The 27,222-nt window shown below is 31.6% G+C and overlaps 1 protein-coding gene across 1 annotated transcript in view; it reads left to right on the plus strand.

Annotated features, from left to right (window-relative positions):
* The first annotated feature begins 687 nt into the window (after positions 1-687).
* Positions 688-27,222, plus strand: part of NPF (neuropeptide F) — a 56,408-nt gene continuing 29,873 nt past the window's right edge. The window contains exons 1-2 of the mRNA XM_089639173.1: positions 688-815; positions 26,808-26,971. Coding sequence (XP_089495299.1) covers positions 26,817-26,971 — 155 coding nt within the window. The 5' untranslated portion in view covers positions 688-815; positions 26,808-26,816. The remainder of the gene's footprint in view (positions 816-26,807; positions 26,972-27,222) is intronic.

A 27,222-nucleotide genomic window follows, 5' to 3' on the forward strand; every position in this document is an offset into this window, starting at 1 on the left:
TTATTTTAAAATTAACATAAATTTATTGAAATCAGTCTTCTGAAACAAGTCAAGATGGTGTTGTGTCTAATAAAAAAAATGTATCCCAATAATTTGTTTTTAAGTGTGTAATAATAAAACGGAATTTTTTAAACAACTTCACGTAATGTAATTATTACTAGGCGTGATATCCGTTTCGCCTTCCGAAGGCATCATTAAACTACGGTAAAGACACTTACGGAAGATCTGTTTATGAAATTTCTTTATATGAGTTTATGAAGAAAATCTTTTGACAAATTGCTCTTATTTTAATTAGGGTGTTCAGCATAGTTTTATAATGCGTTCGCAAGACAAAACAGTTATTAACTCTTAGTAATAATTATACCATTTATTTTAAATTGGATATTAACAATAACATTAAATGTTTAAAAAAAAACATTCAAATATTGAGTTACGAAATATAATGTGTTGGAAAGATTTAGGGCGATACAACATGCAATACCTCATGAATTCAAAGCACCTCACCATCGTCATCACCAGCTTACTAATCCACAGCTCGCTGGTTAATCTGCGTGGCAGGTGTGAAGTGTGAAGTGTGAAGGCGTGAAGGTAGATTGTGTCGAGGGGTGCTCAGTGCGCGTGCGCCGGGCCCACTCTCCGCGCCCGTATAAAGCCCGTCGCGGCGACTGCCGACTCCAGAGTTCTTCCCATCTCTGTGGCACTCGTGATCCACCTCTAACACCAACTCTAGCAAGCAAGCACCAACTGCAAAGACTCCCTCGCAGATCCTCAACAACTTTACACTTTCGAAGCGTTCAGCGATACAACTAAACCAAGTAAGCCTTTTCACTTTTATTTGTAAAAAATCAAACTTTTATATTTATTTATTGCATCTCACTATACATAAAACACTTTTTTTTCTCATAAAAATCAACCTCACTAGGACTGAGCCTGTATCGAGGTTAACAATTTACATTAGAGTGAAGCAAACAAAAGAGTAATCACAAACATAAACATATATTAATTAGACCAACAACACTTCATATATAAAAAATCTTTTATCGACTTAAAAATATTGGCGGAGTGGAATCTTACATTTTGTTTTTATTTTTTTATTTTGAAAAATTACATAAGTTCTTATCGAGTTCAAAGGTTTTGCTTAATGTCATATTGCAAGTTTTTTGGTATAATATTAGTAATTTTTAACAAATTTTTGAAAGACATTCCGCTCTATTTTTCCGGGCAAGTCCAACGAGGCATGTTGCAAGGCGAAATAGGTTAGGTCTAAAAAATAAGTGCATCATATTTTTAAAGGTTTTTAAAAGCGTTCGTTTATATACTCAGAAAAAATCACACTCTAATGACTTAGGACGGGTTGTTTCGGAGAACTTGAACAATTCTTCAAATTTCAAAGTTATTTTCAAGTTCTGTGAAAGATATTTTTAAGTTCTGTTTTTATTTCAGTTCTGTCAAGCAACTAGCCTATAATGATATAATAACATAATTTGAATAGGACTTTCACAGAACCCGTAAATGAACGTTGACGTGATGAATTGTTCAAATTCTCCGAAAAAACCCGTTCTTAATGTTAATACATAACAGATTTAATTGTTTAAAATTTGTTTTGTTAAAAATTGTCGGAAATATAAAATGCCAATATTCTGAAGTAAAGCTGTTTATAATAAATTATTGTGTTATTATAAAAATGAAAATTCAATCCACAAAGTAAATCCCTTTTCGAATAGAAACTAATTATTACATTCCTCCGACATTGATTTTAATTTAAAAAAAATCAAAATTATAAATGAAATCCACCGTAGTTCAAATGAAAAATAAAATTATGCAATTTTTTTAAAACGATAATTATTTTTTTCTGCACGGTATATAAAATAATTTTACAAAAGTAAAAGTAAAGAAAAAAATTGTTGAGTCAATTTAATTAGTATTATTATAAAACGGTAGAAAATGTTATCGCACCCGTGAAAGGGACATAACAAGATGGAAGCATTGAGGATTATACTAAATTATATATTGATATATCAGTGAAATCCTTGTAATTTTTCACAAGCTGTGGTAAATAATAATTGGTAATTCCACTTTGCCACAGAGAAAGTTTGGTAGCATTTTTATTCTCAAAGCGTTAAAGTATTGATATAATATTACCACAATGGTCAAAAAGTGTTCGAAGCCTCCCAGATATTTATATTTTAAATTGACTCTGGAATTTTCACCTCTCTGTTCAATGTTTTTTTTTGGTAATTTATTCATAGTATTCATGATAAGCCTTTGACAAAATTCTTCGTAATAAAAAGCTAATTATCCTATCGAAAACCATATTAACCTTTGATTCTCCGTCGGCGCGTTAAATTCTTTGGATATTAAGGGTAGGAAAATATTTTGGTAAAAATAAATTCTTTCAGGGAAAACATGTTCAATGTTTTTTTTATTCACGAATAATCAAAACTCGAAATTGCTACCTTTGTTAATCGAATTATATACTATATTTGTATACAAATTATGTGACTATTTTTGAGAATTCCTAATTTCAATAAACCAGGAAACGATTAACATTTTTTATATTATTTTCAAAACCTAACAAATTAGTGTATTGTTTGAAGTTGGAAAATGTTGAATTTCATTTCGACTTATTTTTAATGTAATTGAAGTACCATTCTTAATACATACTATGAATTCTAAAGGTGAGCTTTATGTTACATCTTAAGTTGTAAGTATATGTATCCATCAATACGGGAGCTTATGATTAAATTGATAATAATGTTGGGTAAGGAGAATTACTTATCCCTTACGAGTTTGATGCAAATTATCAATATCCTTAAATAATATAGTGAACCTTTTAAAGTTTTAATATTCAATCTGTTATGTTTTAATTTTATCAATAAGCTTCGGCCTATTTATTTTATCGTACGAAATAATTACTTTGTGGTTCGACATTATATTTAAAATAAAATCAAACACTTTGTTTTTAAGTACGACGTTTTATTATTTTCCACATCGACCGGTTTCGCTAAGATCAAGCTTCATCGGAGTATAAATAATGACGTTATAAAAGTTGATTCTTTCTTGTAATGAAATAAAAAAATAATTCCAGGAAATTAGATTTATAATTGAATTTCCTCTTTTTTTTTTTTTTTAAAGAAAGACAAACATTTCCGGGTTACGAATAACCTGACAATATTTGAAAATCTTCTACTACCACCACAGTAAGCTGAAAATTCTCTTTCTCTTTCTCCTACTCTTTTTTTTACATTTTGTGATGGGAGAGATGATGTTTGTCAAAGATTTCTATATTTTTATTTTTCATTTGGTGTTATTTTGCTTAGATTATTTTCTTTCGTAATGTTATAACTTGCATCATAGAAATATAATGATTGTAGTTTTTTGAATAATTAAAAAAAAAAGAATTTCAGATGAGTATGTGAAATTTACGTAGAAATGTTTTTTATTATTGTGTGCGTGTGTGTTCTAATAATTTTACCTATCCTATAATGCCATATTGTATTATAGATTGGCAGAAGTCAAAATACCAAATTCTTAATAGTTAATTTATTAGCGATTTACTAATAATTATTATTTAAACCTTTCATGTCAATTTATAAACAGTTTGGTAAAATTAATCATTACGTACTAACTAGTGAAATTATCAAAATACGATCAACATACTTAAGTTTAATCGATTAACAGTAATAAACGCAATACATTTAGTTATGAGTGTTCCTCGTTTCATTACATTACAAACCCATTATTTTTTTAATTATTGAAGACAATATTAGCGATTTATAAACGAAAATCTGAAACAGAAAAATCAGAAAAGGATACGGTCACATCTAGGACACGAACCCAGGACCCTTGTCTTTCCGGGACACGCTCTACCAACTGAGCTAATGGGACCCTATCCCCCTCGGTCACTTTTAACTGTATCATACTTCGAATAAGAACTACCCACATACAAGGTCCTAGATGTCCTAGATTTTTTTATTTTTATTTTTATTTTTATTTTTTTTTTTTTTAACCAATATACATATAATACATAATTAAACAATATATATAATATATAATATTAGTGGTAACAATACCTCCCTAATTGAGAAATTCTCGTGTTTAGGGAGGGAGCACTATCAAATTGACAGTACTATACATACTTATCAGTTGTTACAATTTGGATGCATGATGTGTTAGATGTGTCCTAGACGGTCCTAGATGTGACCGTATCCTTTTCTGATTTTTCTGTTTCAGATTTTCGTTTATAAATCGCTAATATTGTCTTCAATAATTAAAAATATTACAATTTGAGGTTTCACTCAATAAAGTTATTCCGAAAAATAAACCATTATTTTTTATTAAATTTTATAATAAAACGTGGTAAGAAGTCTTGTCAATATAGATTATCTCAATTCTAAATTATGTAAAATAAATAACGCAAACATTCATCAACACATCACGGAGAAAGCGGAATAGAACATTATTAAAAACACGTAGATATATATTTTCCCAACTGCTCCCAACCGTCTGGAACCAGTGAATCTATGGCATTCCTATTTGGGTTATGTTCTAAGATTTAAGGGAGTGGGAGGGGAAGGAGATGCTGAGAAAGAAGGTGGGAAAATACTTGGCTATTCAGATATGATCCCCAAACAAAGCCAAAGCCATTTAAAGCGACGTTTCAATTCTTAATGGTGGTGTTAGACCAGGGCGATATTGGGAGTATCTTCCACTCTGAAACCCGCCGTAAATATGCAACGTATTATTTTAAAGGAATACAAATTAATAAAATATAATTACTTACGAAATATTCAATACCTTTGCCTCTTCAGGAATCTAAAAGGTTAAAACGGGGATTAGTCCGTTAGTAAAAAATTAAAGAGCATATTAAAATTTTGTGAAAAAATGAATTATTGAAAATCCCTCGTTAAACGCCCGAAAATCCACTTGAATTATTTATGGATTAACTCTAAATACCCCGATTTTATCTGTACTCATCTACACAATACACAAACACGAACCTACAATCTTATAGTAATATTGTGTTACATCTGTACCTACTCGCCTACACAATACACTAACAACTATACACAACCTACAGTATAATACATTATAGTATTATTGTGTTTTATCTGTACTCGTCTACACAATACACCAACACACAACCGAAATATAGTAAGTAGTATTCTCGTATTATTATGAGGCGATCCTATTTTAGTATGAAATCGTGCCTTAATTTTCAAGTTGGCGGAATTTAACCGAAACAGACAATTTAAATTTGACCAATCAGAGGGCCTACACCGTCCAGACGCTGGAGTATTAATAATATCAGATAATATTTCAATACTTCTTCTTCTGTCGACATAAATAAATCTGAAAAAGATTTTTAAAGTTTATTAAAGCTTTTAATCGTAGTGACCTCCAGCTTGCTAGTCGAGAGTCTTACCCCTCGCATGAAAATGTTAAATCTTATTTTTTATGACGTTACATCATCAACTCGTGATGTCAATTCCCTTAATAATAATGAAACTTTGATATATTTATCTCCAAATTAAATTTTTATTTAACTTTAAAAAATTAACCGGTAGCCAGACGGTTTGTTGCATATTATTTATTTGTTTAACAAGAAGATCCAATAAATGAGGTTGAAAGTGGGCAGTAATTACTTGTTTATATGTGAGAGAGAGACTAAACATTTAAATAATTATTCAGTAAGCCATGTTAATAATTAAATTTCCGGACCTTAAATTTAATTTGTATTCGCAAAACAATCAAAGTTGTTGAAGAAAGCCCATAACTTTTGGACAAACAAAATGGCGGACTATCTCTAATTATTAAATCTACACTTGGTACTAAGGTCGTATTTTGCATTATACCAAAAAAATAAAATGGTTTCTTTAGGTTATTTTTGGTCTATCAGGACAGAAGTGAAACAGGAAACCATCAGTTATTCTAATTATTTCGCTCCTTTTATTATAATTATATAATCATTATTAAATGAAAACATTGAGATAATTTGTCTTCAATCGAAACCTACAAAAGGTCCTGACGTTAGATTTAACAGATTAGGTTTCAGGTTTTTGTAATATTTTTTAATCCTAAATCCATTCATGAGGTCCTCAGGTAAATAATTTTCCTCAGAGTGCTGTGTGGAGGGACTTTTTGAGGAAGAAGCTAACTTGTTGGGTTGTAGGAGAAAGGAAAAACTCCGAAAATAGATTCCACAGCTGACCTGTTGAACTCAAGAACCAGTCGTAGAAGCGATCCGTTCTCATGTGACAAATGTCAACCGTTTAAATAAGTTGGACGCGCGATGGGATACTCTGAATTGGCAGAAATAATACGTCTGCAGTTCTTAATCACACATTGAGTTTAGAATCCGAACGAGGGTAGTGCCAACGCAATGAATTGAATATACCCACGACGCCGTTATTTATTTATTTCTTCATGTTTTCCATAAAATGGTTATATACCTACATATTACGGAAAACATTTCAAACTTGAGGTATATCTCAGTATGAAAAGGTCATGGGCGCACTTTTACCATTTTGTGTACGCGACAAAAGACAGATGCAGAATCAAAGCAGTTGAGTCGCTCTGTTATTGGCGGGTTCAGGGGGTCTAGTACAGTGAAATCGATAACTTTACAATATCAATTACGATTTTATATCAATTTCCCGAGCACGGTCACATTGTTTCATTGTAATTTAACTTGCTGCTTTTAAGTAATGTTAGACATACTTTTTGAAACTTTAGAGCTTCTATTCTGGAAGGTGTTAAAATGGAATAAATAGATGTAAGGATTCGGCTCAGACAGCGTGATGTGCTTTCTGATGTCCGCCTAGATAGAAAGGTGAAATGTGCCTTGAGTTCTACATCCAGTGGCGATTTGAATAGATTTGTAATAATTTATTCATAAAACCTGTGGCCCTTAGCGGACAAAACATGAAACGGTATCTTCTTTGCATTGAAGGATCACGGCGAGTCTAAAACTTGCCGTTATTAATCAGTGGTTAGTTAACTCACTAGATTAACGGCAGATCCTTGCGTTAAAATCCCGTGTAGTATAGACAAGGGATGCAAAGTTCCAATTTCTAATAAATAATTAATGTTATTATAAATAACTTATTAAATCTACTTAACTCAATTTTATTTAACTTTACGGTAAAGAGTATTGAGGGTGTTAAGGGACGTGGGTACCTGACTTAGAGCTCATTCTTAGTCAACTTTTCACTATGCTAGTCTCACCACAGGGCCAGCGCATAGTGCTCATGTCAAACATAGGCTATGTTTATTAATCAGATCTGATAATTCAGGTACTTTTTTGTTAATTTTGCCTTCACCTTCCCTTGTCGCACTTGCTTCACTTATATTGTTGTATGAAAACAACATTTCGCAGAATTTGACAGCATTCTTCTCTTTTAAAACTTTAATGCAGCGGTCGGGGAACTTTTTTAACCATTACCCCAAAATATTTTTGCGTAAGTCGATATTACCCCTTCCCGCCATTTTGAAAAGAAGACAATCGATGTATATTTAAATAAACATTATTTATTGAATTAATTTACACGGAAAAAAAGTTACATGAAAATTGTAAGTATGTAATAGACAAACAAAATAAAATTCTCAAATTGGATCAAACAAAAATTCAAATTTTCAGGTTTCCCTTTCAGTTTTTGGAGAAATGATGTTGCTTCATGTTTGATACAATTACTTCAAAATTTGGACTTTTTGATGTAAGAGCAATTTGAATACAGTCTTCGGCGTTTAATCGATTTCTGTTCTTCGTTTTTATGTTCATTAGAGTGGAAAAGCCTTGTTCATAAAGATAGGTTGTTGCAAATGGCAGCAACTTTTTTACCCCCTCCTCATGTGCAATTTTGAAAGCCTTCGTAGCTTTTGACATCCAAAAAGACGACAGATTGGCTTTGCTCTCAAATTGAATACGTGCTTCAGTATTAGATCGAAGTTCAAGTATTGTTTCTGCCAAACCCGGAGGTTCTTCTGGTATGTTAGCAATTTCACATTTAAAAGCATCTACAACCCAATTGAAAGTATGTATATCAAGATCTGGAAGTAGTCAGAGAACCGCTTTCTGTTTGGCAAGATGTTTTATAACTGTATCCTTGATGTCATCAAAAGTAATATTTTCACAGTCTTCCAAAATAACAAACTAGAAAAATTTCCTTATTACCCCAAAAAAACATTTTTCCCCATTTGGGGTAATTTACCCCGGTTCCCCGATCGCTGCTTTAATGCGTTGCTACTAACCTGATTCCATGAAAACTTTCCGCTAAAATGAAACAGAAATTTATACTTTCCCGATAGAATGTAGAAAAAATCGCCCTGTGGAGAAAAGAAAAAAAGACATTTCTAAAACTATTTTTTATAATCTCTCATCTATATCTAACTTTCTGTCCATCAGGTAGGACCTACGCTATATATTTACTGTACGGAGCAGGAACAGAATGGCTGATCCTGAAGTGTTTAGAAGATATCCATGTTGTTCTCTTTCCTTAGGAGGAATACAAAAATCCTGTAAAACATTGCATTGCTAAGCTATATCAATCTTCACGCAAAAATTAATAAAAGAGGAGCGACTTTTCGGCCAAAACGTAAAGTTGAATTTGAGGCCGAAATTATCAACAAAACTGAAAAAATTTAACACAAGACAAATGTGAATATTAAAATAAACAGTAAATATTCAAACGATAACTAAATATTTTTGCCCAAAAATGCCATTCATTATAAACCCAATAAAAGGTTTGGCAAGATGTTCTAGTTCTATTTACGATAAAATTCCAAAGTCGACTCTAAAATCGCGAAAAATATAATAATTGAACGGTCTATCCTTTATAATTTGAAACTAAAATTTAAAGTTCTATAATTTATAAATAAAATGTCTAATATCTGTGTTCTTAAAATTATTAAGGTTATTTGAGTATTTTTGCCTCAAATCCAAAATAAAGTTTTGTAAGTACCGTTTTTATTGTACACTGGTGCCAAAGAGGTAGGTTATAGGCTAGTTGCCTGACATAACTGAAATAATAACAGAACTTGAAAAAATCTTTCACACAACTTGAAAATAAACTTTGAAATTTTAATAATTTTTCAATTTCTCTTATTATTTCAGTTCTGTCAAGCAACTAGCCTATAATTATAAAATAACAGAACTTCAATAGGATTTTCAAAAAACCCAAAAATGAACGTTGAAATTTTATGAATTGTTCAAATTCTGCGAAACAACCCATCCTTTGTATGTTTCGTGAATACATAATATTATTTTAGTTCTGTTTTCACATCATTACGTAAGTATAAAAACATTTTTTTCCCAGCATGAAAATTGAATTAAGTCAGTTTCCTAAGGAAACAAGTTATTGACGCTCAATTCAGTTAAATAATGTTGAACTTTTCAAGTTTTCTATTTGTTACAAATTTGTCCAATACCTACGTGAGACACATTGATCATTTTTGACGTTCGGTTTCAATACCATCAACAGGAAAATAGTACTAGCAGAACGCTTCTACATTTTTCATTTGTGTAATGCTCCATAATTCGATATAAATTAATGAAATATTTATCAGCGATCTTCAAATACAGACATTTAATACATAAATCATGTTGGTGTGATTACGTCAAATACTATACAAAAGCACGTTGCCACATAAAAAAAAAAATAAGTCCTTCAAAATACGACAAAAAAAATCGCTAAGGAGGAGAAGAATTGTTACACAACAAGAATGCGTTAATGTAAAAACGCCGCGTAATGTACTGATAGGTTTCGTGTAATCATCTTGTGGGCATTATCATCACCGCGTTTTGAAATATATTTATTTTAAGTGATTACCGCGAAGTGATTACCGTGTCCCAACTGCTCGCAACCGTTTAGATAAATTGATGCTATAGCATCCCATTAGGAGAATGTTGTGAGGCTAAAGGTTGTGGGCACGGGAAAGAGATAGGAGATAAAGGTGGGGAAGTAATAATAATAATAATAATAACATGGAATTTATATAGCGCAGTTTAGTGTCATTTCACTTCAAGTGCGCTTAACTACTCGTTTAACAAACTTTAAAAAAAATGGTAATTCAGTATTAAAATGGTTCTTAAAATTATTCCTACAGTGTGCCTTACCCAATACAGATCTAATATTATAACACTAAATACACTGTTTATACAAAGTGATGACAAAACTTAGAATAACAATAACAGTAGGACAGGACAAAACACGAATATTAAAACTAAAACATAACATAAAACAGGAGGCAGTTTGTGCTCAGAAATGAGAATTTTCTGAGCAGACAGAAGTACCTGGCTATTCAGATCTGGTCACTAAACACTGTTAAAGCCTTTCAAGAAACGTTGCGAATCTAGAATGTGCATGCGAATGTTACATGTTGGTGATTTTCCTCTACTTGCTACTATAGTTTGGACGGTGTTATAGCAAGTAGTAATTAAATTTGTATAAGATAAAGATAAGATTGTAATAAAATTAATCATACGTTTATATAAAAATAAATCTACTATAAAGAGAATACATCTAAAAATTCCGAATGGTGATATTTCACCTGGTTATCCAGCACGGTCGATCGATAAAGGTAATAAGTGTTAGATAGTGTCAGTAAATGTTTGTACGTTCGCGAGCACCACTGCAGATCGCTAACTTACAAACAACAGTTCGCGTCGAATAAATTAAGAACACTTAATCGTTGTGAACTGTTTTTTGTTCGTTGAAGATCTGCAGTCATGCTTGGGAACGATAACAAGTTACCGATATAAGCGATAAAACGATTTAACGATTGACCGTGCTCGATATCCAGTACGATACTCTGGAAACTGTTGTAAATGTGCTTTAAAAATATTGAATAAAAATTAATAAATATGAATAAAATGAATAATTAATGGTGTCGTAAACCATTTGACTACGCCAATCAAATAAAGCAATCATCATTGTCATGCATGATGGCCCGACAGGAGACGGGAGACGGTCAAATACCTTCCATAAACGGCTGCTTGAATACATTTTTGTATTTAAAATTGTTCACTTCTTTTCCGCATTTTTTATTTATTTATTTGTCTTTGGTTTTCTGTTTTTATGTTATATCTTGTTATTTTTTCTAATTTGTTTTTTTTTTATAATTTGTCTAATTTCTTTTTCTTATATTTCAAAATATATAATGTATTGAATTGCGCTATCCCTGCATACATTCAGGAATAAACTATAATTATTATTTAATCAAAAATGATCGACATGTTTCAAAACCAATGGTTTCTTCCTCAGTATAAACGTATAATGAAAATTAACAAATTTATGAAAAAATATAGAGTATAGCATATAAGTATCATATAGAAAAATAAGTACCAAGTAGACAAAAATATTCAAATGAGCAGTAATAAATTAGTTGTCATTACAACAAACCGTCATTTAAAAAAATATATGGTGGAATATTTAATTTTTAAAAAATGAATTAATAAATTGTGAAATAAAACAAAATTTTCAAATAAAATTTACTTACTATCTCCGGATTCGTAGCCAAAGATCGTAAATATTCAATCACAGAATCTTTACAAACGTTCTATGCCATCTCGTGTCCTTTGCCTAAAGATATTGTAGGTGGTCAACTTGGCAACACCACATAGCAGCTTTTTTCGTGACGCAATAGCTTCTATAATCGGCTGTTATTCTTTCGCTTAAAAATTGTCCAAAAATCTTACTCAGAATTTATTAATGAAAGAAATCAATCAAATAGTTATCTCAGAACTTAACAATATATATCATCTATTGCGGGTTGTTACAGCACATCGTATAAAACACAATACAGATATAGCATTACGCATGATACTTGACATCGAGGGTAGAATAAATAAACTGAAAGTTAATATTATGGCTTCGAGCATGTTGGCACTTTTGTCGGTTATTTCTTACCAAATGATTTGATTTAGAAGAAAGTACAGAACACGCGGATCAATCGAAATCAGTGTGTCTTAATTTAATATTGCGTCGTCTTTTGAATTGCGCCTCAAAAGAACAATGCGACTTCTGTGTGGGTTCGTCTGACGTCACAAATCTTTCAATGCCAATGAATATTTTTCTTATCACATAAAATGCAATTAAATTTATGGATTTTTATTTTTCACCGTTTTCCATTTACAAGTTTGTGTAAAAAGTATGTGGTTGCTAACAAACACAACAACCTCAGCCTTGTAAATATGAAACAATCATTCAAATAATAGACGAAATTTTAGTTTGCATAATTAATTAATACGTAATAACTGCATATTCCGTTTTGGTTTGTTCTCCGGGATAATTTAAATTCACTATCGGCGTATGAAAAGTTTGTCCTTGACACAAAAATCTGCAAAAGTTTGGAAAAATCAATTAGAGATGAAGTGATTTATAACCTTTTTGTGACGTATTTTAGATTCGAACAATAAAAACAGAGTGACGTCAAAGAGGTGGTACATCTTTCAGTGCCGCCTTTTTTTGGGAGGATGGAAAAAATAAACGTCATTTTGTCTAGAAGTTGCAATTTGGGCCAAATAAATTGGCCATCGGATCAAACATGGGTCACATAGCCAAGTTATCATAAATAAAATGGATTTTTTGGGTGTATAAATAGTTCTGTGAACAATAAACTAAAAGGTATGTTTCTAATTTTCTCTTATGTAATAAATCAAAACCTAAATTTTCTATGAAATTTTAAAAATTGTAAGTAGGTACTTAATTAATAAACACGACGATTCTACAATCAATCACGTTTGAAAAATGAATAATAATTAGTGAACCCTTCAAACTGCAAAAACAGGTCAAAATCCATTGGGGGTTGAGTCGAACTATGGATAAACAATTTGAGAACTCAATTGAAATACCTAAATAGAGCGATTTGAGTTATCGATGAGACTAATACAGGTAATCTAGGCAAGGTAGGTACTATATTGAGGCCCTTAAGAATGTGAAGCTTTTGGTGGTATATATAACTGAAAGACGAATGAAAACTTCTTATTTTAACCAACAAAAATTCACTGAAAATAGATTTTGGAGAGAACTTATTAATAAAAAGGTAAACATGTCAAATTCCGCTACATGGGAAGGTTCTTTAAAAAAGTCAGGGGTTTAAGTTGGGTTTTTAATGTTTAGTTTGGGTTGTTTTAATAATTTGTGCTTATTTCCTTCCTAACCTTCAAACTTAAAAATGCCTGAGAAAAAATAGTACTTTAATGAATCTCCCACCACATAAACAGTTATTTATTGTAGTAATTACGTTGAAACCAAGTGCTGTTTATAATGTTTTGCAATTTAAGCGTGCAGCGGAATTCGACAAGATTTATAAAAAATGTCGACGGCTCTTTCTGTGTAAGTTCTTCAGCATTTTTATGAATACAAAAGATATCAAGAGTAGTATTGTTACGTCATGATTGAGTTTTATTGGTTTTCGGGAACATTAGGTTAATTAGGGGTTTGATCTATTACAGTTGTTATCAGCATTGTTTAGAAGTCCCTATAGTCCTCTTTGATTGATAATTGTTTAGGTCGAGTTCATTCAGAAGTTTTGTATTTGAGGGCAATCGGAAAGTCATTCCGTTAGTTTGGGGTACAGTTCATGAAAAAAGTAGTGATATTCCAGTAGAAATGATGGAAATGTCTACTGTACTCACCGTGGTTCTGTGTTCGATTTCCAAATCCAGGCCGCTCGCTATCGCCGTCGGGAGTACATAAATTAGTCGAAATTATTAATCTTGAGTCATGTCGAAGATTCACACTTACCTACGCCACAAGTCAAAAGTCATTCTACTCGAACCGCTCGTTGCTTTCGATTGGAATGACTTCATCCTTCATTGTGAATCGAGGCCCTGGAAGAGATTCTACTCTTCAAACCACCATTCGAAAAATGCCCACTCGGTCCATTCGAAAAATGCTCAATAAAAAAAGGACGATGTTCTGATGCGTCTTTTTGCTTCAACTAATGGATCAGTTGTGACGGTTATCTTTTTATTTTCGGTGTCTTATTCTATTTTCGTTGAGAGTTGCTGTCATTGTTGTCGTTGTTTCAATGGATAAATATTACAATGAGGCGAACTTCATAAGTTAATTCATTTAATTTTTCGGTTTTGGTTAACTCTAATAATTAAATAAAATTAATTTGCGCATGGTGGGATTCGAACCCGGAACCTCCGGAATCACAGTCGTGAACATTTCCTTATGATTATTACGTAGAATACTGAGGGGGTATTTCAATCCAAATTTAATGTGGTTTTTGTCAAAATGACCGCAAACGAAATTAATTTACTTATGAGTTGAAACATCATGAGGACGGATTATAATATTTACATAAGAGTTGAAACACTAAGAGGACGGATTATAATATTTATCTTTTTACGTTTCAAAACTTTGTCTTGTCAAAAGTACCTACAGAATTGACTATAGGTTAAAACACATTGTTTATAGAGACGTTGGTTTAACAGAACCTTTAACCTGTTTGACTGAAGAAGAATTTGTTGTTTAAAAGACATTTCACGCGTTATAAGTGCGATGCCAATTATTTTGGATTTATCTGGATAGCGTTGGAAATGTTGACCAAGAAGATCTAAGCTGAAATACTAACAGTCATTTTAATCGGACGTAAATATTGTGAGAGATAAAAAATTGTGGAAAATCCGGCTGCCGAACCAAATCCACTGAATTATTTCACTTATAGATAGCTTTTGAAACTATCGTAGCGTATAAAACTAGAAAATTAAACTATCATAATATCTAAATTATGTATTATTACTCGGATTAAATTATAGAAAAAATAATCAAGAAACCTCGCTAAAGTTGAAGATTCTTGAGTTCACGGATTAAATATTCCATTGAAAACATTACCTATGCCACAACATGTAAAATTTCAGAACATGAAAACTTTTTAGAGAGGTAAGAACTAAAATCATTTCATTTATGCGGCAGCATAATATGTGAATTTATGAAGGGCTTCACTGTATTGAAAAAGGAAAGTTAAATGTTTTAACGAAAAAGTATTGTTTGCAATATTAACAGGAATCTGAAATTTCAGAGCACATTTTGAAATAAAACTTTGATATAAATGTTGGAACGGTAGAGTTACATAGGCAAGATTTTCGATCAAGAATCCTGCAATAAACATAATTTCCAAAATTTTAGATATCATATTCAGTTTTTATTTCTTTAAGATATGATTAACGCAACAAACATCAGCAACAGTACAAAATCTATGTTCGAATGTACCTGCCCAGTTATAGAAAAATCACAAGCATAAAATATCTCGGAGTAGTAATTGATGAAAATCTTAGGTGGGACCTACGTCCTACATATCAAAGGCATCACAAACTCACAAGCCTTATAAATTTATTTAAAAATCTATGAAATGTCGTAAATATAAAGGACAAAAAATGTCTGTTACGCTTTATGTGATTCTCGAATTTCATATGGAATTATAGGATGGGGATGTGGATCTGCTGTATCTAAGTATATACGTAACCTGAATACAATTCAACAAGGAATCACCAAGACCACAGTGAAAGTACCCATGAGAAACATTACACAATTTGAAAATTTACTTTGAAATTTGATGAATTGTTAAAATTCTGTAAAACCATTAAATTTTCATTTATGGTCGATTACAATTCGTGAGCTTCGTGTACTTGATTTAAAAAATTTTCTCCGCATAAATATTTCTTGGCAAAATTTTTCTCTTCATTTATCCACAATATATTTCGTATTTAATATATTTTGTTTTTATTACTCATACCCAACTCATTAATAAGTATTGAGAACAATAATTTTCACCCAAGACAAAATTACCAAACCATTTTAAGGACAACCATAAAAGGTACATTAAGTACGCATAATATAATATGTAGTACCTTTCAACTTTTAAAAATTAAAAAATAAATATATTATTAAATAATTTTTTTTTAAGTTAACGGTTTTAGAAAGAGAGACTATCAAGCTATTCCTTTGCACTAAACAAAGTTTACCATATGCTAACATACGTTAAATGCAAAGAAAAGATAAAATACACGTTGAAATTGAATGTCAACTGGAAATATTTCAAAATAAACTTACAATCTGGTTGATTTTGAAACTAACATGGTGTTTTATTGTCTAAATACGATGGGTTATATTTTAGGCTGAAGTAAAATAAGTAAGCTAACGGAATCAAGAAACTAGGGAATGCAGATTGCCACAATGGGACGGAAAATGTTTAGAAAAATACACATAGGGCCGGCCCTGAACCAAACGGCGCCTGGCGCTAGAAAAATTTTGGCGCCACTTGTCAAAACCAGTAGATGCCTAGGTAGGTGGTCACTCTAATCAATAATATTCAAATGATTTGTATTTTTGTGTATCGCCGTTTTCATGAAAAATAATCTCGAGGTCGATGTGTTAGGACGTTTAGGAGTTAGATCTCATCAGCGCTTTGGCAATTCGGTGCCTGGAGCGGACTGCTCCAATTGCGCCCGCATAGGGCCGGCCCTGAATACACATACGAAATCCGATAATAGTTTTGAAAGTATTATGAATGTTCTAAATCGGATAGAACATTCAAGTATTTATAACTTTTGGAGACATTAATAAACCGGCGACTTTTTACTGTGTAAGCGATCAATATAATAAGTCCTTATTACGGGCCGCTGTCGTTCTTAGGGATTATCTCCTGTCCAATATCTATCAAGCGGCCATAAATCTACTCAATTATGGTCAACACTCGGGAAACTTCACTTCAAGGCGTATTACGGATACAGCTTCCTAACAGATTCTTATTTTTCTCCCCATTAAGAAATAATGGCCGGCGTATTCACATTGTTCATATCGTATTTTTCAAGACATAAATCAGAGGGGTTTTGCCAATTCATATTATTTGTTCAGAATGGTGTTAAAGAGCTTTGAGATTTAAATTGGAAGCTGACATTTTTATATAGACATAACGGTTAAAATCTTCTGTAATTTCATCATAGCATTCATCAGAAACCACACCGACATTGGTATCGTCAAATTATCAGGATGGTAGTTCTGGGTTTACAGTTATCAACCAAAAATACACATTTGGTAGTCTGTAAAGACAAATCAAAGCAATTGCAGGTGCATGAACATGTGTTAGATATTAGGAATGGTCTAAAACTTTATCAGGAAACGGGCCTGAAATCCTTTCAGTCCTTTTTAAACGGATTGCTAATAATAAAAGAGATTTTTAATAAATTAGTAATACTCATTTTTCTCCGAGCACACTGGCTCCACCGCTTACCCCTCCCCCCTGGTATAAGTAACAGATGGTTACTCCTTCACGGCTCTCACGAAGACACTACTTTTTTTGTTAAACGACTCTACATTTATTATAAAAATAATCTAGACCCCCTTGTCCCTGCACAGTTACACTCATTTAAAATTGTGTTAAAACTCGGTTGAAGACAGGAGTAATAGCAACTTTTATAATAAATCTTTTGGATTGATTTTTATATTGCCTGTTCGGCACTCCTTATTTAATGCCCACCGAGCGACTAAGAAACACATCATTATAGTGCTAGCACGTTTTCTGGCACCTTTTAAAATGAACGAAGTGAAATATGTACTCGAACCCATTCTTCAAATGATGTGTATTGAATTTTTATTTCTTTCCCCTCGTTTTTAAAATCGATCCTTTCTGCCCATGTTCGATACAAGTAGGGTTAAGATGAAAAGTGTAAAATTAATTATTGATTTTCAAACAAGATATAAAGCACTACAAGTGTTTGAAAATGCCTGATCATCAGCAATCCCCTTGAGGGGTTCCTATCAATGAACCACAAAGAGAAATCATCTTTAGGGTAATTATCTTGATGATTTTTAATATTTTTAGACAGAGTTCAAGAATGCATTTAGTAAGAATTTCAAAGGGGCGGGTATTTTAAGAATTAAATTTGATTTGAATAGAGTGGTTTGGCCTAAAAATATTATAAACATTTGTAAAAAATTATTTAAAAAATCATCCGTTTTTCGGAAAAACTTATTTTCGACACCATGTCAAAGTTTTTCTGATTGAAAGATTAAAAATATATATATATTTTTTTTTTTTTTAGTTTTTTTTATTAGTAAAAAAAGATACACGAATTACATAATATAATTACACATATATATAGTAGGTTATTAATTACATAATATAAGTATTCGATGTACCCCCATAAATAAGCAGGGCTTGTGTGTATGGGGGTGTTGTTATATTTGTTTATATTTGGTACGATTCAGTTCAACTGTTCGGAATACTTTTTAAGGTGGCTTTTGAATTCGTTTATATTTGCATTCATGTTTCTAATTTTTTCTGGTAATGAGTTAAAAAATTTAACTCCGAGATATTCATGGTTGAACTGTCCTATTGCTTTTTTACATTTAGGAGTAGGAAGTATTGACGTTTGTCTAAGATTTCTGTTATTTTTAAAGGGTGCAATTTTATTTTGAATATAGTTTTTATAAATTTGTAATGTTGCATGGTAGAAGTATAATGCACTTAATTTTCTGACCTTAAATTGTTTGAATAAAAGTTCGGACGAATATGAATAGGGTTTTTTTAATATGGTTTTTATTATTAGTTTTTGTGATATGTAAATTGTTTGAGTTTGATTTTTATATGTACCGCCCCAGCCTATAATGCCGTATTGTATAATTGATTGACAGAAAGCGAAGTATGTGGTTCTAAGTAATTTTTCGTTTAAAATATCTCTTAAACATCTAAATATATATGTTAGTTTCCTTATTCTGTTGTTCAGAATATTTATATGTGGGGACCATTTTAAACGCTGGTCTATTGTTATGCCTAGGTACTTAATATCGGTCTTGCTTTCTATGTTTGTGCATAACATATTGCATTTGTGGTTTTCTGTATTTTTCACAGAGTGGATAATTATGTTTATTTCTTTAGGTGTTTCTTGTTTTTTAATGAAAAATGGTAAATAATAAGTTTTTTTAGAGTTTAAAGTCAACAGGTTTTCATCAAACCATAATTTTAGTTCATTGATATCTGTATTTGCCATGTTATTTAGTTCTGACCAGGTGTTTGCTTTTAGTAGTAGGACTGTATCGTCAGCGTAAGAGACAATGTCTCCATATTTGGAAATATTGAATATATCATTGACATATATAATAAATAACAATGGTCCCAAAACCGTGCCTTGGGGTATTGAAAAGTCGCTATATTTTGAATCGCTGACTTGATTGAGTAATTTTACTTGTTGAGGTCTTTTATATAAATAACTAGTTATCCATGCTAAGACTTTTCCACTAATCCCTACTGATTTTAATTTACTTACTAATTTTTTATGTGATATGCTGTCGAAAGCTTTTTTGAGGTCTATAAATATTCCAAGACATTTTTTATCGGAATCTAGGGCCGTATATAAATAGTTGGTTATTTTTGCTATCGCGTCGTGAGTACTTGTATTTTTTTTTAATCCGAATTGGTTATAATTAATTATTTTATTTTCTTCTAAGAATGTCCAAATTTGTTTTTTTACAATTTTTTCATATATTTTTGATATATTCGAGAGAAGTGAAATCGGGCGATAATTTTGTGGATCTTTACGACAGTCTGTTTTATAAATGGGGGTTATAATTGCTCTTTTATAGTTATTGGGAAATTCGCCATTTGCTAGACTTAGGTTTATTATATGTGTTATGGGGTGAATTAAGTATTTTTTCATCGATTTTATTGTTTTAGTATCTATGTTATCAAAGCCGGGGGCAGAATCTCCTTTTAGTTTCGAAATAGTTCTGTCAATGTCGATTTCTGTGACTGGGTGAAATTTATTAATTTGACATTGTGTTATTTGTTGTGGATTAGATATATTGGTCTTATTTATGGATTTTGCTAGGTTTTTTCCCACGTTATTAAAATAGTTATTTAAAATATTACAACATTTTTTTGTGTCATTTTGTACGTTATATATTATTTCCCCATCTGAGATTTCTGATATGTGCTTATATTTTTTCTTTTTATTTATTATTTCATTTATTGTTGACCATATTTTTTTATTATTGTCTTTAGCTTCTGTTATAATTTTTGAGTAGTAGTCGTTTTTCGTTTTCCTTATTAGTGTAGTTAGTATATTTTTATACTTTTTATAGTATAATACAATTTTATTGTTAACTAGTGGCCTTTGTGTTATTTTATAAAGTTTATTTTTTTTCCTAGTGGCTTTTATTAATCCTAGAGTAATCCAAGGTTTAATTTTTCTTGTTTTTGAGTTGGGGACGATTTGTTTTTTTTTTGTTGATTCTAAAACGTGATTATTTAAAGTGTTTTCAAACATATATTGCAAATAATACGTTTTCTTGACTTGTTTCCGACATTTGGAAGTTTCAAACCTAATTGATCACAAGCTCATGATGGCAATGTCTTGGCCATTATTAAAATGCCTTTAAAAGAATTAAATAATCTGATGGAAAAAATAATTTGGAATATTCTTAGATAAAAATATCGTAAAATACTCGAAACATTTCAGTTTTCTAGGCTGAAACCTTATTTGTTTTGAAAAAAAATGTTCCGAATTCAATATCTTCCTTCGAAAAGTGAAAGAAATGTTAATAATTAGACATATTATTTGTTCTTTGTATTTAAAAAAAAAACAATACCAATCAATTTCTTTAATATCATGGTGGATTGTACACACTCATTTACGAATTAAATCCTATATATTATTTTATTTAATATTTTATATGTACTGACGGTACGTTTTCATACGAAGCTATTAAAAAACTTGTAAAAAAACGCTTTTCATGAAATTTAAAATACTGTAGTACGAGTACTATACAAAAAAACTATCGTGTTTTAAGCAAAATGTTTTATTATAACCGGTTCTGCTTATCAATGTACTAAAATCATTAACTTTTTTAATTTAAAATATTACAACAGAATTCCTTCAGTAATTGAAATTATCAAAAATAAATGCATTGCGATTATGGAATTATTACATGCAGAGCAAAAATAGCTCTACGGATATAAATAAGTAATTCTTGATTAATTAATTTTCACATGAATTCGTATTGCACAAATGTTTATGCTGCATCAAAATAGAAATGTACTTGACGGGTACATTTTTATTTTCAATAATTACGTTGCATAAATCTAATATGACGAACTTCGTAGCGCCCTGTTCTATCAGTTGCGGTAGGATTATACGGGTATTGCGGGTTCGTATCCCGGACTGTGCAGTGTGCAAATTACAGTCAATTGACTTTTATTGAACCTTCCTAAATACCACAGTAAATACTTGTATGTTGTAACCGCACAAGAGTTCAACTGATCCTAACGGTCGGGAGCCAGTGAGACTATGGCATCCCCAATTGGGGTATGTTATGAGGCTGAAGGTAGTGGGGCGAGGAAGAATATGGGGAAGAGGAAGGTGGGGAAGTACCTGGCCATTTAAATCTGATCAGCAAATACGACCAAAGCCATTTCAAGCAACGTTTCAATTCTGAATGGTGGTCTCCCACCAGGGCGATACTGAGAGTATCTTACATTCTGGAATCTACGAATCAGTTCTACGAATCATTCACAATAACAATAAATAGTAATAATATTGGGATGATTTGTACAGCGTCGTTTTTGAAGAAGAATTTTTTCGAAGGTTCTATCTAATAATATTAGCTATAGATATTTAATAACTTGGTCGATGGTCAAAAATTTAATAAAAACAAAAAAACTTATGGCCTATAGATTGCGTCCACCAGTAGGTACATCAATAATACAAAACTATAAGTGTGCAATATTTACCTGCAAAGCATTATGTATTATGTCATTAGTCAGGATAAATAAAAATGATAATTTTTGTCATATTTTGATATTCGTTTGTAGTCCATATAATACTCCATAGCCAAAATTGTAATCACTGGAATATGACAAATGGTAGGTTCCAAAGAAAAGCACAATTGAAGTAAGAATGCGAATAGGTGAACCAGCTATTGCCATTCCGATTTAGCCCAAAGATCACGCAAACATCACGACCCAACACTTCAACACTAAAGCGTTTTACCATGTCGCCGTACAAAGACCACCCTTAAAGCTCTTAAACTCTACGAATCGAACAACAGGTGGTGAAGAAATCAGCACAAATAAAATATGAAACCACATTATTTTTTTGATTTTCAACCCCCCCACATTTAATAAATAAAAGTGGCGTTTGCAATGAAGAAAGCCTTTAAAATAATATTACGACTTACAAAGATTCCACAGGAGTGGATACTCTCAGTATCGCCCTGGTGTAAGACCACCATTAAGGAATTGAAACGTTGCTTGAAGTGGCTTTCAGACCTTTTGACCAGACCTGAGTAGCCAAGTACTTCCCCATTTTCCACTCCCCCATCTCCTTCCCCTCGCAGCTACGTTTAGCCTAACACATGTACCAGTTGAGGAAGTCATAGAATCATTGATTTCAGATGGTTGGGAGCATTTGGGAGTCTAGTGCGGTATTCAAATAAAAAAATAAACATTAATTTCAACCCGCTCCAGATATTTTGCCTTGTTTAATGTTAGGAGTAATGCCAAAAATTCAAAATCTTTTCTCATAAACCGTAACCAAACCAAAAATACTATCTATTCGCCACTCTAATACAACGATTTTATTAGTAAATCAGGATCCAATATATGTACATACAAAATTCAAATTGGGTAGGTATGTACATTGGAGAGATGTTAATTACATTATTATAACTTCTCGTCAATATTAATAATAACAAAAAACAATCGAATCCCTTTGTAGCTAATCAGAAAAAATCATTCGGTATTTGGTGCTTATAATTTATAACTGATGCCTAAAAACAAAAAAAAAACATCTTTTCTTAAACGTCAGTGGCTTCATTCTCATTTTGATAATGCCTTCCGAAGGCTAAACTGTTGCCAACGGTAGAAAAAAAATACAACTTGCGAAAGTCGTTCTTGATTTTTATAGTAATACTTAAGTTTATAGTACACCTTCACCTAAAAATCACAAACGAGAAAACAAATAATTCGATGGCGAGAAAGGTTTCCCAGCAATAACATTGACTTATCAAAAGTTGATGTTTTTGCTTTTATTTCTAAAACCAAAATCGTTTTCTGTGCGTAAAAACGTGCGTGTGTTTTTTTGAAGATGTTTCTCCTCTTTGGTTAACCACGATCCCTTTCTCTTCGCTGAATTAAAAAATGTTTATGCAGAGAAAATAAGGACGCTTTGATAATTGATAATAATGAGAAGTATTTCAGTTTCAGGAAAAGGAAAATAATGCATTTTAGTAGCTATTTGTAAAAAGCGGATAACTTCATGTCTTTTTTTTCACGCCGTGTTTTCATATAGTAATAAAATAGTTATTTTAATCAATTTAAAAAAAATCTTTTTTTAATTTAACCCAAACTTAGAACATATTTTATGATCGGTAAGTATTTTGGGTTAAATAAGAAAAAAATATAAACTAACCTTAAAACTTACACATCTGTAAAAGTGGCCGCTAAGTGATTTGACAATTGATTTCAATTTTAATGAAATAACTATTAACATATTATTTTCCATTTCTGGAAACTAAAATACTTACTTGTCATTAAAATCTTACTACTACGAAGTGTTTTCTTTGAAGTGCGTACTAAGCGTTTATATATATTTACCTTTATGCCCTTTCTTGTCATAACTGTATTTTTTGTTCTTACTGAAAATACAAGAAACGGAGTTCGTTTCGAAGGTTCTTCTCGGTCACGGAACACTGATTCAAAGGTCGCTAAATGCATTTGCGAAACTAAGTAACAACAATAATGTTAAACTTGTGTACGTAATTATAAGTGTAACTTTACGACAGCGTTGAATGGACAACGGTTGGTAGTTAAACCGGATGTCGGACTTCCGTATCCGGCGTGTGATGCAGTTTCCAGTGCATATGCCACCCCAACATTGGTAGATTCATCTTCGCGTTTAAATATTATACTCATATGGGAAAACTTAAGGCACGTGTCATTCTATTATATTTAGATAATATATAAAAGCTTGCCCAATCCTTAATTAGTTGAAATTTTATTATCATTTTTCTGTATTTCTTCAATTTAAAATTCAAATACAAAAAAAATTTAAAATTATTATTTTTTTAATACAAAATAAATATTTTTCGTAATACACGAGAACGCCACGGTTTAGTTTTAATACTGAACGTTCAACTAAGAACTATCCAACAAGCCAACTAGCTAACTCAAAACTCCAACAGAGATACTAGGGCTTATGAAAAGTTTTCAATTTCAACGACAAATTAATGTACGCATATAAACATAGGTTTAGAAAAAATAGACTATTAAACGAAACAATTTTATATTATGAAATTTGTAGTGTTTTTCATTCTTCTTACACATGAAGGCAATACAAAACAGGCAGTTGGATTGATTTTTAGTATATAAAAAAATTAAATTAACGATTTTATTTTTCGTGGAACTACGCATTATTAATAGAATCAAAATTTTGTTGCTTGATTTAACATTATGATAAGCTCCGCTAATGAATATCCTGTAAAATTATTGTACAGACTTGTGCAGATTATTAGACTCAAATGATTTTATTTTAGTTTTCAAACTTTATTGATATCTACTGTTAGGTGAAAATTTCTTTGTTCTTAAGAAATAATTTAATTCTTGCTAGCATGCGTTTTTTTAATGTATTGGTTGTGATGTCAACTTGAATGAGTTCTTCGATGAGTGGCATTGAAGTTCAATGATGAGTGGTTATCTTTTGTTATTTAATTTTTTCACAATCGAAAATAGTTTTTTTTATATATCGGGACTATTTCCAGGCCACAGGAGCGTTGTAATTCGCCCTATCTTGAAGATATTTTTGTGCACAACTTTGGCACTGTGGCAGGGATAATGGTCGAGGGGTAAGGCTCTCGACAAGCAAGCTGGTGGTCGCGGGTTAAAATCTGGGCGTGCGCAAGCAAATTTTATGTGATTAATTTGTGTTTGTCACAAATTGCTCATTTAAAAATAATACATATTATATTTGCGTCACGTTTCAGAATGTAAGATACCCTCAGTATCGCCGTGGTGGAAGACAACCATTCAGAATTGAAACTTTGCTTGAAATGGCCTTTGTCGTATTTGGTGATCAGATCTGAATGGCAAGGTACTTTCCCACCTTTCTCTTCCCCATATTCTTCCTCTTCCCACTACCTTTAGCCTCATAACATACCCCGATTGGGGATGCCATAGTCTCACTGGCTCCCGACCGTTAGGAGCAGTTGAGACTCTTGTGCGGTTTTGCATAAAAAAGGAGCTTTGCCGTGCATGAATGTTCCATCACCATTTGGATATCATTGTTGGCATATAAAAAAACCAGTACAAAGTTTAAGACCTCAGCACGGGTAAAGTACCCAGTGAGGCGTACATTAGCAAATCATATTAGATTTATGAATAATAAAAAATAAAAAAAAAGAACATAACAATTTGTTCTTGCGTCTAATAATCTGCACACCTCTGTACCTAAAATTGATGAGTGGGAAGGATTTCACACCATTATAAAGTAAAGCATTCAGTTTCAGCAGAAACCTTAAAACCTGAAAATAACTGATAATATTGATTGGTAAATAGGATGTAAGAAAATAATTGTATGGTATTTTTGAACCCATTATTACATTACACAAGTTTGTTTGTTGTTTTCGATAGAACATGTTACCTACATAATAATAATAATTCAAATTATGTGTGTTCAACACATATTAATCCTACAAACGATACCCTAAATATACATTAAAGGTATGTATGGTACGTTTGAAAATATTATGTTGATGTTTTGTTAGGAAATATAATCAATACAATTGAAAACACGTTTATTAGTAATAAAGTAAAAGTTTTACGAATAAAGGTCAAATACATACTCCTTAAAAATCTCTAATCCTTGGGAAAATCGTAGCATAGTATAAATTATGCAAAAAATGTAAGTAAATTGAAACTAAAATAATTTTAGTGTTTGTGTTCACGCACGAATCTTTGTGTTTTTGTTTCTGGAACATGATTATTTTTATAAAATTTTACTTATTAATATTTGCCAATGTTTCTTCTTGGTGCATGCCACACGATAATAAATAATAGACTGTCAGATTCTTCGGAGAAGGTTAACTTCATGATTAATGTGAGGTTTGCCTAAAATCAATCGTTATGATTTCCCCAGAGTATCCATTAATACAAGCATTATTGTATTAGTGCATGATACTAAAGGTAGCTATATAAAAGTCTTATGTAAAATGTTGCGGTAAAATATTTCTTAATACAAGATATCATACTAATAATTAAACAGCGGGCATTTTTATTCGACTTGTAAAAATGTATGAATTGTGAATAATAATATTTTTTTGAGAATTTCAATTATTTAAAAAGAATAATATAATTAAAACAACACTTTTCTAATTGATAATTAATATAATACCTGATTGCATCATGGAAACAAACGAACAGAGTGCACCGAGCAACTTTGTTTACATTTGCGTGCATCAAAATTCATTATAGTATAAGGACGTCGCGATACCAGGGTGACTTTTTATGAATTTTTATGTAATTTGATATAGTTGTCAATTGTCGCTATAACTGTCATAACATAACTGTCGTTATAAAATATATGTGTTAAAAATTAGTAAATGACATTAGTTATTACTTTGGAATAATTCAGTATTTTCTATGTTTATCTCTGTTTTTTCTCTACCTTTTATTTACATACGATATTTACATTTCACTGTCGTGTTTGTCCAAGGAAAACAAAATAGATACTTGTTTATTGGTTTATAAATAAAATGCTTATATTATGAATGATACCTTTTACTGACATATTTATCCTTTGCCCCCAGCTTAGCGCCATGTCTCCCCGCAACCTCCTTCTGGCCCTGGGGCTGGTGCTCCTGGTGACGTCCTTGGCGCTGGTCTCTGCGGACTCCGACGACGCTAACATGGCTGACGCCCTAAAGATCCTGCAGCAACTGGACCGCTACTATTCCCAGGTCGCCAGACCGAGGTCAGTCGTCCATCCCTACCCACTACACCATCTGTTCAATTGGCCTGTTCATTCTAAGTATTACGGTGGATTAGGTATCACTTATTTTTCAGCTCCATAAAATAACGTTCATTATTCATTTAGGATGACCTTTTTCTACCCCATTTCGAAAAGGGTTTGGGGAACTTTCCCCTTCGATAAGAAAATTTACAATAATTTACGGAAATAATTGACTCGCTTTTTCATATTAAATAAAAGTCTTCATGGTCCTA

This window comes from Hesperophylax consimilis, chromosome 14, assembly GCF_061612785.1.
Source record: "Hesperophylax consimilis isolate HC1 chromosome 14, BYU_Hcon_1.0, whole genome shotgun sequence".
NCBI classification, from domain to species: Eukaryota; Metazoa; Arthropoda; class Insecta; order Trichoptera; family Limnephilidae; genus Hesperophylax; species Hesperophylax consimilis.